The 16,021-nt window shown below is 40.0% G+C and overlaps 1 protein-coding gene across 1 annotated transcript; it reads left to right on the top strand.

Annotated features, from left to right (window-relative positions):
* Positions 1-1,972: 1,972 nt before the first annotated feature.
* Positions 1,973-11,886, top strand: LOC141939028 (kinesin-like protein KIF20B). The gene is made up of 4 exons (XM_074858056.1): positions 1,973-2,112; positions 8,558-8,702; positions 10,185-10,327; positions 11,629-11,886. Exons 1-4 carry the CDS (start codon positions 1,987-1,989, stop codon positions 11,665-11,667), a joined length of 453 nt encoding a protein of 150 aa, XP_074714157.1. The 5' UTR covers positions 1,973-1,986; the 3' UTR covers positions 11,668-11,886.
* Positions 11,887-16,021: the final 4,135 nt, after the last annotated feature.

The raw sequence follows: 16,021 nt of genomic DNA, 5'->3' as shown, positions 1-16,021 counted from the left end.
TTATCCTTAAATAGCATCTCCCTTTGCCACTCTTGGGGCAGAATATTGAACTAGACGGACTGTTGGTGAGACCCAGCAGGGCACATCTCATGATGGCATCGTGAGTAGAGGTTACTGCCTTAAACTTGTGTTGTCTCTCAGCCCAGGTGTTCATTAGCTGTCTGCACTTGAGCTTTTATATTGTAGCTTTAGAAAAATCAAAATATTTTGAGGTTTACAGTTTAGCATAATCTCTTCTCGTTCTAAATATTTACAGTTTATAGAAAAACAAAGCAGGACTAATCCTATACTTTGTCAAGTATTTCAGTTAGATATGACGCAGTTAAAGGGAATTATTCATTATCTCAGTGTCCTGGCAGTGCCTCTTCATTAAGTGAGGTTGGTACAAAACTGAAATTTAAAAATTTTATGCAGTTGTATGGGTTTTGCTAAATGCAGAATAGGGAAGAAAATGTATCCTGTTGTCTGAATAATTCTAAAGTTTTATTCTGCAAATACCTTTCTTGGCGATCAGATCACCTCATTTTAGTGGCTTTTGGTAGAAATAAAAGATGTATAACATAATCATGTGAATAGCTATATCTGACTTCAGCTGCATGCTCTTGAAATCCTACCTCTCACCAATGCTTATGAAGTGGCTGATTATTAGATAAGTCACTTGAAACAAATATATAAACCCTTTTAAATGGATGAGCAGTAGCAGGGCAAATTGGATTTGCTTTCTTCCACTACAGGATTCTTGTGTGTAGCTGTGTTAGCTAATGACACTAGCCATTCCTGTGTAACTTTTTGATGGCTAACTCTCATGAAATAGCAGTTATAAAGAAAAATGTTTCTATTAGCCGACTCCATTCTTGGGAATGCAGTGGTGCTTGTATTCTTACTCAGAATCCCAGCAGAGCCTGTTGCAGAATGTGACTATCTCTGGGCTTTCCATGAGCTTTGATCACTTTCCTTTTTGAGAGGAGGAGAGTGCCCTTCGAGAAGCCACAGCAGCTGCTCTGTTTGGGACCCCACCAGCAGCAGTAGTAGCAGCCACCTGCAGTTTCTAAGCACCAACCACCCCAGCAGCCTGTCTTTCAGGTTTCATTCAAACAGCTGCTGAATCCATTCCTGTATGCTAGCCAGCAGCTGAACTGCTGCCACAGAGATGCAGGAGCTGGGAGGACCACAGCTCTCACTTGCTGGTTTTGCTAAGAAAAACAGGTTGGGTGGATGGTGGAAGGTAAGTGCTGCTGAGGAAGAAGAATTGTCAAACTGATTTTTCCATCCCACCCTCACTGTGCAGTTCTTGCAGTTTGGCTGTAAGCAGGTACAAGACAAGGTTTTCAGCTTGTGGGCTGCAGGCTGCCTTAATGCCTGCTCTTCCTCCAGAGAACAGGTAGTGATGTAGAAGCCTCTCATAGGTTGAATTTGGCTTGTAGCTTGCTAGTTGGACCTTGTTACTTACACAACTTCTCTGGTGTAGAAGGGGAAGGGAAAATTCCTTAAAGATAGGCTAGAGAAAGGTTATACTTTTCTCTCAAAAGCTGCTATCACTGCCTAGCTCCTAAGGAGCAGCAGAGTTAAGATGAAAGTCATGTCCATTCTACTACTGCTACTTGTGAAAACTGTGACTGTCTCTGCCCTTGAGCAAAATGACTTGGAAACAAAGTATCAGGCTGAGTTCAAGTTCTGTCACTGTAGATAGAAACGTTAACTTTTTAAAATGTAACAAAAAAGTTTTAGAAAGTAAGGGTTAAACTCTGCTATGGTTGAAGTAGATTCCTTCAATTAGAAGTGTTCTGAAAGTGAAAGCTGGGAAATGGAATGCTTACTTTGCAATCCATTGGGGAAAGATGTGTATTATGGGTTTTTTAACTCAGTTATTTTAAAACTTGTGTTCTTAAAATTTCCATGTATTTGCAGGAGCATTCAGAAATTGTCCTTGACTCTTCAGAAGTGTCCACAGAAAGTGGAAATACTAGTCGGTTCCCAAAACCAGAGATGGAAATTCAGTTCACACCTCTGGAACCCGATAAGATGGAGGTGAAACACCAGGGCAGCACCTTACCAGCTACAGTTAAAGTGCTCAAGCCAAGAAAGAAAAGGACAAGTGAAGAGAGGGATGAGGTATGACCTAGACCAACTGACAAAATGTGTTGTGTAGTCTTTCAATTTATTACTCTGATCATTTGTTAAAATCCTATCCTTTTGATTCTCACTGAGATCCTAAGGATATATACAGAGAATATTTAAACCTCTTTCCCCCCCACCCCCCACCCCCTGCCAAGGTGTGGATCTCTGGCCTATGTTGAATAAAGTCATAGATTTCAATTTATCCAGACTCTGGACGCTTGTCCCTGATATGTACTTCCTCTTCACCTTTTACATTTCTCTCTCCTTGCTCTTACTATTTGCTTCTGTCTGTAGCTGTGATCTGCAGGATTAGAGACCAGTTCAATAGAACTGCTTCTTTTGGTTTAAGCAATCATTGGTATCAACTATAACCTCTTCTAATAGGCAATTAAAAGTTAAGCCTCTGGGCTTAATCATTGCATTTCAGAGTTTCAAGACCACTTCCTTTGACTTTTTGTCCAGTCTGTGTTTTCTTTGATCTTTTTGTATTTAAAGGGAATATACAGAACTAATTGCACGAGCACCTGAACCTCCCTGTTTTCTGTAGAACTTAATTCCTCTTTAATTCCTTCAGTTGTGCTAGGTTATATGTGCCAGCGTTCTTAGTGTGCTGTGGTGTTTATGTGCGAGACTAAGGCTTCACAGCAGTTCAGGGTGGTAAAAATCTTCACTGCTCCTACTTGAACCGCACATTTCTTTCCTCTGACTTTTATCAACATTAGCATGAACAGAGCTATTTCTAAGACACAAAGACTATGAAACCCTAATACCTCATTGTGGTGGTACTTACTTGTAATCCTACTTGTGGGGCTTATGAATCTCTGTACTTCTAAGGACTTCTGAAGCTGACAGGTGAGTATAGGGAGATGACCTGTGGGTCATTTGCATAAGTGGCAAGTGATCACTCTGAGTTTGTCTCAGCTGGAGAGTGAAGTGTCTGATGGTTTTCTAGCATTCTCATTCAAGTGTTCTCAAGTGATGTTTTTTTAATCTCTTAGTAAAATAGTTAAGAGAAACGGTCACTTCAGTGATTAGTGTTCAACAGTACTTCAATAAACTCATTTTGTTAAACTTGGATTGCAAAAGTAACTGTTAAAAGTTGTGTAAGTTAATTCATCTGGAATTGAACGCTTCATTCTGGAATAATGTCCAGATTTGATTTAAACTTCCTATGTCTTGAACCAATTTTCTTTGAGAGGAGTATTCTCTTAGGCTGCTGGAAAAGTAAGTGTAAAAATAACCATCCTTCTGAAGGCACTGGAAAAGTACTGAACCTTATCTACAGATGAATATATTTCATCTAACATAGTTATCCATGTTTTGAGAAGACTGTTTTACCAATCCATTTATAAATCCTTTCATAGCGTAGATGTTCATATCCTGATGGGATAACATTTAGCTAAGTAATTTTTCAATAACATGGAACTAATTTTAGAAGTATCTTATTGCTGTTTTATTCACCTGAATGTTACTCTTAAATCACAGAATCATCTAGGTTGGAAAGGACCTTGAAGATCATCTAGTCCAACCGTTAACCTAGCACTGGCAGATCCCAACTACACCATATCCCCCAGCGCTATGTCGACCCTACTCTTAAACACCTCCAGGGATGGGGACTCCACCACCTCCCTGGGCAGCCCATTCCAACGCCCAACAACCCGTTCTGGAAAGAAATACTTCCTAATATCCAGTCTAAACCTTCCCTGGTGCAACTTGAGGCCATTACCTCTTGTCCTATCACTTATTACTTGGTTAAAGAGACTCATCCCCAGCTCTCTGCACCCTCCTTTCAGGTAGTTGTAGAGGGCGATGAGGTCTCCCCTCAGCCTCCTCTTCTCCAAACTAAACAACCCCAGTTCCCTCAGCCGTTTCTCGTACGACATGTGCTCCAGACCCTTCACCAGCTTCGTTGCCCTTCTCTGGACATACTCGAATAATTCAATGTCCTTTTTGTAGTGAGGGGCCCAAAACTGAACACAGTAATCGAGGTGCGGCCTTACCAGTGCCAAGTACAGGGGCAAGATCACTTCCCTGGCCCTGCTGGCCACGCTATTTCTGATACAAGCCAGGATACCATTGGCCTTCTTGGCCACCTGGGCACACTGCTGGCTCATGTTTATCCGGCTGTCAATCAACACCCCCAGGTCCCTCTCTGACTGGCAGCTCTCCAGCCACTCCTCCCCAAGCCTGTAGCGTTGCTGGGGGTTGTTGTGACCCAAGTGCAGCACCCGGCATTTGGCCTTATTGAAGCTCATACAGTTGGCCTTAGCCCATCGCTCCAGCCTGTCCAGATCTCTCTGCAGAGCCTCCCTACCCTCGAGCAGATCAACACTCCCACCCAACTTGGTGTCATCTGCAGACTTACTGAGGGTGCACTCGATCCCCTCGTCTAGATCATCAATAAAGATCTTAAACAGTAGTGGCCCCAAAACCGAGCCCTGGGGGACACCACTCGTGACCAGCCACCAAGTGGATTTAACTCCATGCACCACAACTCTTTGGGCCTGGCCATCCAGCCAGTTTTTTACCCAGCAAAGCGTGTGCGACCATCCAAGCCTCGAGCAGCCAATTTCACCAGGAGAATGCTGTGGGAAACGGTGTCAAAGACCCTACTCAAGTCGAGGTAAACTACATCCACAGCCTTTCCCTCATCCAATAAGCAGGTCAACCCTGTCATAGAAGGAGATCAGGTTTGTCAAGCAGGACCTGCCTTTCATAAACCCATGCTGACTGGGCCTGATCATCTGGTTGTCCTGCATGTGTTGTGTGATGGTACTCTGGATGAGGTGCTCCATCAGCTTCCCGGGCACTGAAGTCAAGCTGACAGGCCTGTAATTTCCTGGATCATCCTTCCGACTCTTCTTATAGATGGGCGTCACATTGGCCAGTTTCCAATCTGTCGGGACCTCCCCGGTCAGCCAGGACTGCTGATAATGATGGAAAGTGGCTTGGCGAGCACCCCAGCCAGCTCCTTCAGCACCCTCGGGTGTATCCCATCAGGTCCCATAGACTTGTGTGTGTCTATGTGATGCAGTAGGTCACTGACTGTCTCCTGGATTGCAGGGGGGTCGTTCTCCCAGTCTCTGTCCTCTGGCTGAGGAGGCTGGATTCCCTCAGTCCAACTAGTCTTGTTATTAAAGACTGAGGCAAAGAAGGCATTAAGGACCTCAGCCTTCTCCTCATCACTTGTTACCATGTTTCCCCCCGCATCCAGCAGGGGATGGAGACTCTCCCTGGTCTTTCTTTTGCTGTTGACATACTTATAGAAACATTTCTTGTTATCCTTGATTGCTGAAGCCAGGGTAATTTCCAGCTGGGCTTTAGACCTCCTGATTTCTGCCCTGCATAGCCTCACTGTGTCTTTGTAATCACTGTGAGTGGCTAGTCCCTTCATCCAAAGGCTGTAAACTTTCCTTTTCTCCCTGAGTTGCAGCCAAAGCTCCCTGTTCAGCCAGGTTGGTCTTCTCTGTCGCTGGCTTCTCTTACAGCACCTGGGGACTGCCTGTTCCTGAGCCATTAACACTTCCTTCTTAAAGAGTGCCCAGCCTTCCTGGACCCCTATACTGTTCAGGATTGTCTCCCAAGGGATCCTTTCAAGCAGGTGCCTAATCAATACAAAGTCAGCCCTTTTGAAGTCCAGGATGTCAGTTCTGCTTAGCCCTCTCCTGGCCTCTCTAAGAATAGAGAACTCTATTATTTCATGATCACTGTGCCCTAGTCGGCCTCCAGCTGCCACATTGTCCACCAGTCCTTCTCTGTTCACAAAGAGGAGATCCAGCAGGGCACCTTCTCTGGTTGGTTCTCTCACCAGTTGCGTCAGGAAGTTGTCTCCCACACATTCCAGGAATCTCCGGGACTGGTCTCGCTCTGCTGTACTGTACTTCCAGCAGATGTCTGGGAAGTTGAAGTCTCCCACAAGAACAAGGGCAAGCGATCATGAGATTTCTTCTAAATACTTATAGAATATTTCATCCACCTCTCTGTCCTGGGTGGGTGGCCTCTAGTAGACTCCTACTACAACATCTGCCCTGTTGGCCTTCCCCCTGATTCTAACGCAAAGACACTCTACCCTGTCTTCGCTACACTTGTGCTCAAGGCAATCATAACAGTCCCTAACATACAGCGCCACCCCACCACCTCTCCTTCCTTGTCTGTCCCTTCTAAAGAGCTTGTAGCCATCAACAGGCGCACTCCAGTCATGGGAGACATCCCACCATGTTTCTGTAATAGCCACAACATCATAATTTTCCTGTTTCATCATGGCTTCAAGCTCCTCCTGTTTGTTACCCATACTGTGTGCATTGGTATACATGTACTTCAGATGGGCTGATGTTTTCCCCCTTCCCCCTTCAAATCTAGTTTAAAGCTCTGTCAATGAGCCCAGCTAACTCCTGTCCCATGATCCTCTTCCCCCTCTGGGACAGGTGCATTCCATCTAATGCCAAAAGGTCTGGTGCCCTGTATACCAACCCATGATTGAAAAATCCAAAGCCCTGACTGTAACACCAGTCTTGGAGCCACAAGCTCATCTGTTGAGTTCTCTTGTGTTCTTCTTCATCCATCCCTCCAACTGAAGGGATGGAGGAGAACACAATTTGTGCCCCCGACCCCTTAATCACTTTCCCCAAGGACCTGAAATCTCTCTTCATTGCTTTAGGACTTCTCCTAGTAATGTCGTCACTACCTACCTGAAAAACCAGGAGAGGGTAGTAGTCCTTGGGTCTCACTAGAGTGGGGAGTTTTGCCTTGAGGTCATTGACGCGGCCCCCAGGGAGGCAGCAGACTTCCCTATGAAGCGGGTCCGGTCTGCATATGGGGCCTTCTGTACCCATATTTAAATATTTAAATATTTATCTTCATGTTACATATGCCAAACAGATTATAAAATGATTCAGTAACTTTAACTGTTACAAGTCTACTGAAGACACAGTTTGTTTTTTTAAATTTCCTAAAACTGAAAAGCATTGTGAAAACTAAAACTGAGGGGAAACCTGTAGTGCTAAAATAACCACATACTGCTCATGTCAAATTTTTTTAAAAATGAAACAAACTCCCTGGTGTTTTAGAAACAAACAAAACCAAATCTTTTTCAGAGGCTCCCTTCTAATTAAAGAACAAAATCCTCTTTCCATTTTCTGATGCTGTTATCAGTTGGTATGGCTGTCGGTTATCTGAAATCTCTCAGCACCACTTCACAAGATAGAAGATGTCATTAAAAGACAGCTTAACAATGGCACTGTGCTACCAACCTGTTTTTTATATACTTGTCACCATAAATCCAAATTTACACTTAGATTTATTAATTTCAATTTGGGTGTTGGCTTGTCAAATCTCTTAAAGTCAAAAGTATAGGAAATAACAGAGAGAAGAAAATAGTAAATGTCAGAATGGTTTGACTACAGGCATTTCTAGTTCCCTTCCACAAGTTTGTTTAGTGTTTATTTCACGTTTGAATAGTTACCTCTATCCAGCAGTAGTCAATGCCTCCCTACTGTTAGTCATAGCATTTAAATAGTGGCTGCTTCTGTAATATAGGTAATCATTATTCTTTCCGGAAGAATCCTAGTTAAAATTTGTCATGTTTATTTTCTTAGGATTTTGTGAAAAGTGAGAACAAGAAAATGCAAAACCTGCTATGACTAATTCACCTTCTACAAGCAACAAGAAAATAGTTTGGTTTTGTTCAATTTTGAAGTTAGTTTCTCCTTTCATAAGTCCACCTTTTCTGTAAAGGTGGACTTGTGAAAGGAGCAAACATTCTTATGCAGCAGTATCTTAATCCTTATCTATGTATTTTAATAGGATTCTTAAACACGTACGTTGTCTTCCTACTAAACTTTCTAAGCTAACCAAGGAGAGTCAGTCTGTATTTGCCCAGAACGTGTACTGGCTGCAGCGTACAGGGATTCCCAGGGAAGGATGTTGCATGCTGAGTAGTTATGAAGACTAGTTTGAGCATACTCTTAGCATATGTCATGTTATAGGCAATTCCTTTTGAAGTAAAACTAAGGTTTGTGTCATCTATATGCATGACAACTATAAAAATATGATTTTAGGCCTTAGTAGTAACCTGGGCAGGCTCAAAGGGTGGACAGAAGATTTATTTTCACCATCAGTTTTCTTCTGTTTTATAACTAGAACAGCTAGTCTAATGAAATACTCTAAAACTTTGAATCTACTTTTTTAAAAGAAACTATTTGTTTCCTATATTACTCATGCCCTTAGATGTATTCTGTGAAACTGACAATTTTTTTTCTTTTGGGTATAAAATAAGGTTGTCTACATTGCTTGCTGCGGCAGTATCATTAATGAGCAGAGGTTTCGGTAGCAAAGCTCAAAATGTCAGCTTGAAAATAACATTGAAGCCAAACAAAATGGAATTAAACTTGAAGATAAGTCAACTTTTTGACTTAAACAATGACTGTGTATTTCTGTACAGATGTCTTCTACACAGAAGAAAAGAAAAGAATACCCCTTAAAGCAAGAATCTACTTCACGTAAAAAGTCAGCTAAAAAGAAAGATGGAACACTACAAAAAATTGGAGATTTTTTCCAAAGTTCTCCTGTTATTTTTCACTCTAAAGGTTTGTACAGAATAAATAAGGCTTATTCCATGTTATCTGGGTATTGTAGAATAGCTTTTTTCTACTGTAATCTGTTAATGTATGTGCTGTTAAAGGCCACGTCTGCTGCATCCAGTTGTTCTTTCATTTATGAAACAATGGAGTCTGAGCTGGGGCCTGCTCTGCTGAATCTTGCAGAGTAGAAGAGGCCGACTGGATTACAAGGACCACATGGTTCTAAAGTTTAGGTTAAGTGTGAAAGGTAAGCCAGGTAGAGCGAAAGGATGCAGTGTGGACTATGTGCATATAAATTTATCATAAAAGCAATGATAAGCTCAAAATGTCTGAGTTACTTTGTTCTTGCTTACAGTAAAACAGTTAAAGGCAATTTCAGAAACTTGACCTGTTGATCTAAAAAAATCAAGAGTTGAATTCAAACCCAGATCTGACCTTGTTCTATAAGCAATCTCCCCCCCACTTCCTGTTTTGTTTCTGTGGAAATTGTATTAATGTTTTTTGAAGTATGTATGTAGGAGAGGAAGATTAGTTCTACAGAATCTGAAAGCCAGTATCTCCAGAAAATATGTGGAAGAGTTCAATAAACTAGCTCTGAAGCAGTTAATGGATTTCAAGTTTAAGTATAGCCTTGGGAAAATTAACTGCTAGGACCTTCCATTGAAGAATATATTTTTATTCTTTCCTACAGTAAGACATGATTTCTGAGTTACTGGGTTTTTTTAAAAAAAAAAAGATTAAAATTAGCAGAGGGCACAAAGAATCACCAGTGTTAAATTCTAAAAGACACTACTATTTGGCTGGTTAAAACAAGGTTAGTCATTATTCACGATGCACAGTTAAGATAGTGGGATTTCTAACATTTTTCACATTTGTCAGAGTGGTTCCATGAGGACAACATGTCATTATCAATGGAAGCCAAATTCAGAGTAATCAAAATTTCACCCTGGAAATACTTTATTTGAGCAAATGAGGTCTAATTTGTAACCTTTATTACCATGTCCTGTATTTTTTCCCTCCTTTGCATAACTTAGTATTGATTGGGATCTCTTCTTTCCTTCTAGCTCATAAGATGCACACACTCATCTCTTCATAGAGCTGGTACTAGTTTGATAAAACTATACAAGTACATAGAGAAAATTGACTCAACCTTGTGCTTCTGTCAGTACAAAGAAGTTAAGCCTGGTTTTCAATTCCTGTTGTATTTAACATCCAGTGAAATCTGAATCCCAATTGATTTTTTTGGTGCTATTTAAATGTGTCCTTTAAGCTTTTGCATTTGAAGCTATAGAAAACTGTTTCAGGATATAGAAGACTGTGGTAGTCAAATACATACCACGTCTGAATTTTTATGTTTAAATTTCAGACTACATCTGTTTCATTTTTAAACTGATTTTAATAAACCTTTATTCATTAAACCTTTATTCATTAATTTTGAGGCTCATAAAACCAATAAGACATTGATTTACAATAAATTTTTTCTTGTAGCAAAGAAGCTGATGGCAACAATAAGCTCTCCCAAGTCTGCAGAACCAGAAAATGTCAAAGGAAAGGAGCTCAAGCCAAAACGATCTAAGAGAAAGCTGTGTTCAACGGACAGTTCTTGCCCTCTAGATATCCCTGATTCTTCGGTAAGTGATTACGGGTTAGTGTTCTGTCTGCTGTAATCTATTTCTGTAATCTGGGCTTAAAATAAACTATTGGGGGGACAGAACAAACCTGATTGAGTCAAGTTGCAGAAGAGGTTTGAAAGTACTGACTTATTTCTTTTGGTCTTTTCTTCCTGATGTGTTACTTTAATTTTCTCTGTTTTCTCACTTATCTTCTCTGTGTGTGACTGCTGACTTGTTGTATCACCTATATAGCAGTCATGGCGATATCTTCACATTTGGAGTCTTAGATACCTTAGCTGTGGTATGTGGAGTGTTACTTTTTCCTCTAGTACAGCAGTTGAGTCTTAATTTGTTTTTCCAGTAGTTGGTGTTCATTTAAGAGTAGCATGAAGGGATAACAGAAATAGAGACCATTAAGGAATCCATAGATTTGGAATAGCATGATTGAAACACTGAAGAGAAAGGTCTGCATGTACGATTAACTTTGCAGGGCAAGTGAGCATCTGAGGTAATTTCCGATTCCTTTTCTGCCCAGCTGCTATTAGGGTTACTTTAGGATTTGGATACACCCATGCTTTTCAAAGCACAGTTTCAGTAGTCTTCTGCGTGTGCTTAAATTGCGTTGCCCTGTCTAAACCAGCCTATAGAGAGTCTTATAGGCCAGGGCTTGATGGACTGTTTCTGAAATCCAGCTTTATGGTTTTGTCAGTAACTAAAGTGCTGAGCGTGCTCTGGCTGTTAGAAGTACATCTCTTCATTCTGTTCAGTCCTTTTTCATTCGCTCTGGTGAGCATTTGCCCATACTGAGTTATTCTGTTGACTTTTCTGTAAACTGTATGAATAGATGCAGCAGTAACCAAAATGCTGTCCACAGGAGGCTGAAGGAAATGACAGGAAGGCAGGGCAAAAGAAGCTAAGGAGCTTGGAAGTGGAAGAAAAAGTTAAAGACTGAATCCTGGGAAAGTCAGAAAGCTAAAGAAATTTAAGCTAAAAATATGTTTTCTGAACGCTTCTTGTTTCACAAAATGAGTATTAGAGATAAGAAGTGAGAGCTGCTTTCAGATCACTGTTTTCTTTGGACTTTGATATTTGTTTCAGCAAAAAAAGGGATTTCATATGTTCCCAGTATTTTTTGCTTATTATGATGCACTAAAATGGTGTCTCTGTTCTGGAGACCTCTGACTAGAAGATAATAGGCAAAATTCGTTCTGAAAACAGCTTCTGGGAAAAAACATGTTGTTGGTTACATGGGTCTAGAAGTACATGTCATTTGTCACTGAAGAAATGCTGAGTAACTCTTGAAATATCATCTTTTTCAGGTCTTTATAGAAAAAAAGAGAAGGAAAGCGATCAGCTAATCATCAAGCGACAGCTACGCTCAAAAAGAGCTAAATAATCTTGCAAAAGCATGTTTGTATTTTCTTAGTTAAGGCATATTTACAGTGTATTGTTTCAGGTGATTGTATATAGGAAGTAATAGGTACTTAGTCATGCTCCAAAGTGTTTATAGAGATGTATAGAATTGTTCTGATGGGTTACTGTTCTGATTCCATTAAAGTTGAAATACTGTTCAAGAAGTTTGTGTCTGAATATTTTTTTTTTAGGAATGGTGTCTCTGGAAGTGTTCATAATTTATCCATTGTGCAGTAAGAACTATGCCTGTGTGGAATGGTTTAAGTTGTTTTTTTCAGCTGGCCAATATACCAACCATAACTTTTAATGAAAAAAATATGAGTATGCAATAAATTCTGTGAAGTGACAAAAAAAGGAATTGGCACTATGTGGAGAAATATGCTTTTTATCACTGGTGTGGTTTAACTGTCTTTTATTTACTCTTCTAAAGGAATTTATAAGCACAATATTATTTCTTTGGGGATTATAATATCCATAGATAATTATAATCTGCTATTAAAGTGACCCACTCTCAGACATTTGACGTTTTATTCCAACCATCCAGTTCTGCTCAACTAGAACAGCTATATGTAGTAAGGTTTCAGCTTATAATCAGTGACTGAGTAAACATTTAAAACCCTTTTGGTTTCACCAATGTAGCATTTACCTAAGTCACGGGCAGTGACTGTATTTCGTAGGATTTTGCACTGTTTGAGGAACAGTCCTGATCACCTTTCAGAAAGAGCTGAAATTACATTGACAAGGACCTGCTGTTGGCATGGATGGAACAAGACAATCCCAGTAAGTGATCAGGTACTCTAACTTGTTGCTCATGCAGCTTTCTTATTTTTATTTTCTTGAATTAATGCCAACCATACAACACTGTTTTTACGTGGACTATTGGATTATTTTGATTATTACTGCATTTTGGTCTGTCACCCATCATCTATATGATTCTATGATGCCTTTGTTTAAAGAACTCCTTATCAGTCTGTTTTGCACGTGTATAGCACCACAGGAAGAATATCTTGTCTACAGGATTGCATTTTGAGGTTTGGTATTGTCTTGACCACAAAAATTTTTCAGAAATTCTCTGTCAACATTGAGTCTGAGATTTATTTTTTTTTTTGTTCCCTCCTTCCAAGCCATACTGGTTCATCAGCAACAACCAGTTGGTCTGTAGAGGCAGTGATAGTTTGCTCATACAGCCAGATAAGTGCTGCTTATTTTTGATAGTACAGCTGCAACTTTACTGTCCTTTTGAAATGATTCCATGATTTAAGTTATAAGTGGGGTTTTCTGTTTGTTTTCTTGGACTGCTGCTCTCTGTTGTCTTTTGTTTGATTGAAGACAAAAAGAATCAGATTGACTTGAACATGAGATTAAAGTTGTTTTTCTTGAGAGGGAAAAAAAGGGACTTTGAATACCTGTTGCAGTTTTGTTTTAACAAATGTGATACCTTTAAAAATGCAAATCAACGTAAAAATGGTCATTAGTATTTCTTTAGTAGAAGTAGTTTTCCTTTCCTCTTTATGTGACTGTAACTTAAATGTGCTGTGAGTCAGTTCAGTGGCAACAAATTCTGACATGGTTTTCTCTGCTGTTATCCAGTAGATTGTCTGAGCATGAAATGTCTTTTCATAAGGATAATGCATAGTTCAGTTCTGTAGATCCTGACTTGTAAGATCAGATTCTCATACTGTCTTTTCTCTAGTTTCATGGCTGTAAAATGGAGTTGTACCCCTATACTCTTCAACAAAGAAAGATTGATATTTTATTCTTTCTAACTTGAAAGTGACAAAGTGAGCCTGATCCACCAATCATTCAGTTCTTCCATTGCTTCAACTTTTTGTCTTCATCTGTCTGTGTGAGTGAGAACTTAGATTTCCTTGTCAAGCTTGCTCTTGACATCTTCTTTCTTCCCTCTTTTCGTTCTGTAAAAGAAAGATGTAAAATTCAGGTGATGATCAGATAATTCTAAATAAAAATAAATGCAGTATCTCTTTACAGGCAGGATTTTATACTTTGAGCCCCTTTGTCCTTCCTGAGATCTTCCATTTTCTGCTATCCGTGTCCAGATACCTGGATTGATCTTTCAGGGCTATAGAAGAGCACAGCAGTGAAGATTCTTGCCTCATGTAGGTGCTAGTTGCTCATTTTACAGAAGTCTCGTAGCTGGAGACAGTAAATATACAAGGTGAAGTCATATAACAGTCTTAAACAATAGGACAGTACTTGGAATAGTTATTCTTTGTCTTTCTCTTAACATTTTGTCTGGTTTTCTCCATTTTTAGCAGATGTTCTCAGTCAGCTGTTCATCTTGACCCTTGTTGCTTTCTCTGAACAGTTTCAGTTAATTTTAGAACCCATCAGCATGTGCCTGTTTAGCTGGATTGTTCCTTCCATTGTGTATAACCTGGCACTTGCCTGCAGTGAAATTCATATGTCATCGTGTTGTCTTGAATGGCAGTTTGATTGCTTATTAAATCATCAAATGGCCTTATAGCTCTTATTTCACCAAAAAACATCTGCAACATAAGCGCAGGATTGGAAGAATCCTGAATTACTTGATTGTTGCGTGTAGGATTTCTTTATTGATTCAAATGTGTGGAAGTAATAGAAATATCTTCAGCCATTTGACATCTCTGAAATTACTGATTGATAGCTCCCCGTATCAAATACAGTATTTCATAGTTTCAAATAACTTGTGCTTCTTTCTGATTTTGTTGGTAAATAACAAGTGTCAAAACATTTAACAGTTTATTTCAATGACTCTGGTAAATTTTAGTTTAGTTATCTGCAACTAACTAGGAAGAAGAATCTCTCAAATTAGTCAAGCCACTGTGACACTCGGGGATGCCCCTGTATTTCCACCTGTGTTGCCAGTTTTTCTAAGTTCTTGTATTTACTAAAATTCTATCAGTGTTGCTGAGCTATCTGGAGGCTGTATGACAACCTGTTTTTTCTGGAAGTCATTTGAATGGGTGTTTTCAATATAATCTGGGCATTAGAGTAGCTATATACACATGTACAAAAATGTTGTCTGTTTCCCTTACCCTGTTTTTCTGTCCCTAAGGTAGCCTTTGCAAGAATTGCACTGAATTAACTTCCTTCACAGGTGGAGACTTGGTTATCAAACTCCATGGTTACTGATTTTGAATATATACAGAAATAAAGCATGCTCCCTTTGCTTTGGTCAAGGGATGGTGATTTCTGTACTTCCTACAGCTCTTGGAGTTTGAGCCTGTGTGTTGGAAGCCTAGAAAATGGGTCAGACTTTGTGTACCACCTTTGTCTATGTCAGGAGTATCAATTATTTCCTGAGCAGGAAGAGCACAGGTGTGATAGGAAGGAAAAAAAAGAATTCAAGCAAAAAGGTTTTTTTGGTACTGTCACATATAAAGGTGTCACTTTCAGTTCTTTGGCAGTAATGGGAAATAATTTTTTTCCTGGTCAATACTGAGACTGGCTGGGTATTGTCATTCTTTCAGCTCCTCTGGACAGCGAAGCAAAAAGGTGTTTTAGGACATCATTTGCCTTTTGCCTTCTGACTTTTTCTCATAAGTGCTGTAACTGATTAAAAGCTGAGCATGAATAGGCCTACTCTTTAATTTAGTCTTACCTTAGTGTAAGATTCATCAATCAGCTTGCAGAGCACAGAGAATTAGTGTTAGTCTATTAATGGAGGAGAGATCAATTCTTTACCTAGCAAAGACCAAAGGCAAGCACCATTTCATGGAAATTTGGTCTATGTTTTCACATGGTAATACTGAAACTTTTCTTGTTCTCTTCAGAACTCCCTTGGCCGCAGGAAGGTTGTACTCCAGCAGTGTTGTGTGATGCGTGTATCTCTGCAGCGTTGGCTGACGAGGGGAATACAAGCTTCTGTGTATGGATTTTGGTCATGCACTGCTGGTGTGCTGAGAGAACCCAAATCCCACAAAGGAAAGTCTCCTGGGGTACCAACAGTGACTTCCACTGGTTTGCTCTCCCCGCCCCCCACCCCCATTTGGGTAAATCTAGTTCCTGAAACTATCTGCAATAGGACAACCTCGTTCAGTATCAATCTCTTCTATGCACTGAAAACTTTTGATACTTAAAGTTTCTGTTTCCCAACAGAATAAGCTTCTAACCTTATAACTTTAATAACAGTCTCTTAAGACTTGGCCTCACTTCTTTGGTGTTTTGTTTTCCCACACAAGGAAGGAAAGTCTTCTGTAGTATGTAACACCTGAATCCTGCAAAGTGCCTGGTACAGCAACACCGCTGTCTTTGAAGAGTTCCTTTTGAGCACGTCACGCTGGGGATAATTCTTAGAAA

The sequence above is a fragment of the Strix uralensis genome, unplaced genomic scaffold, assembly GCF_047716275.1.
Source record: "Strix uralensis isolate ZFMK-TIS-50842 unplaced genomic scaffold, bStrUra1 scaffold_513, whole genome shotgun sequence".
NCBI lineage: Eukaryota > Metazoa > Chordata > Aves > Strigiformes > Strigidae > Strix > Strix uralensis.
This window is presented reverse-complemented; position numbering and strand designations above follow the sequence as displayed.

Bases quoted from the DNA above. Each gene is read 5' to 3' on its own strand.
- LOC141939028 (XM_074858056.1), top strand. From the start codon at position 1,987: ATGGAAATTCAGTTCACACCTCTGGAACCCGATAAGATGGAGGTGAAA. The intron at 2,113-8,557 runs GTATGACCTAGA...ATTTCTGTACAG, and splicing joins CAAGTGAAGAGAGGGATGAG to ATGTCTTCTACACAGAAGAA. The intron at 8,703-10,184 runs GTTTGTACAGAA...TTTTTCTTGTAG, and splicing joins TGTTATTTTTCACTCTAAAG to CAAAGAAGCTGATGGCAACA.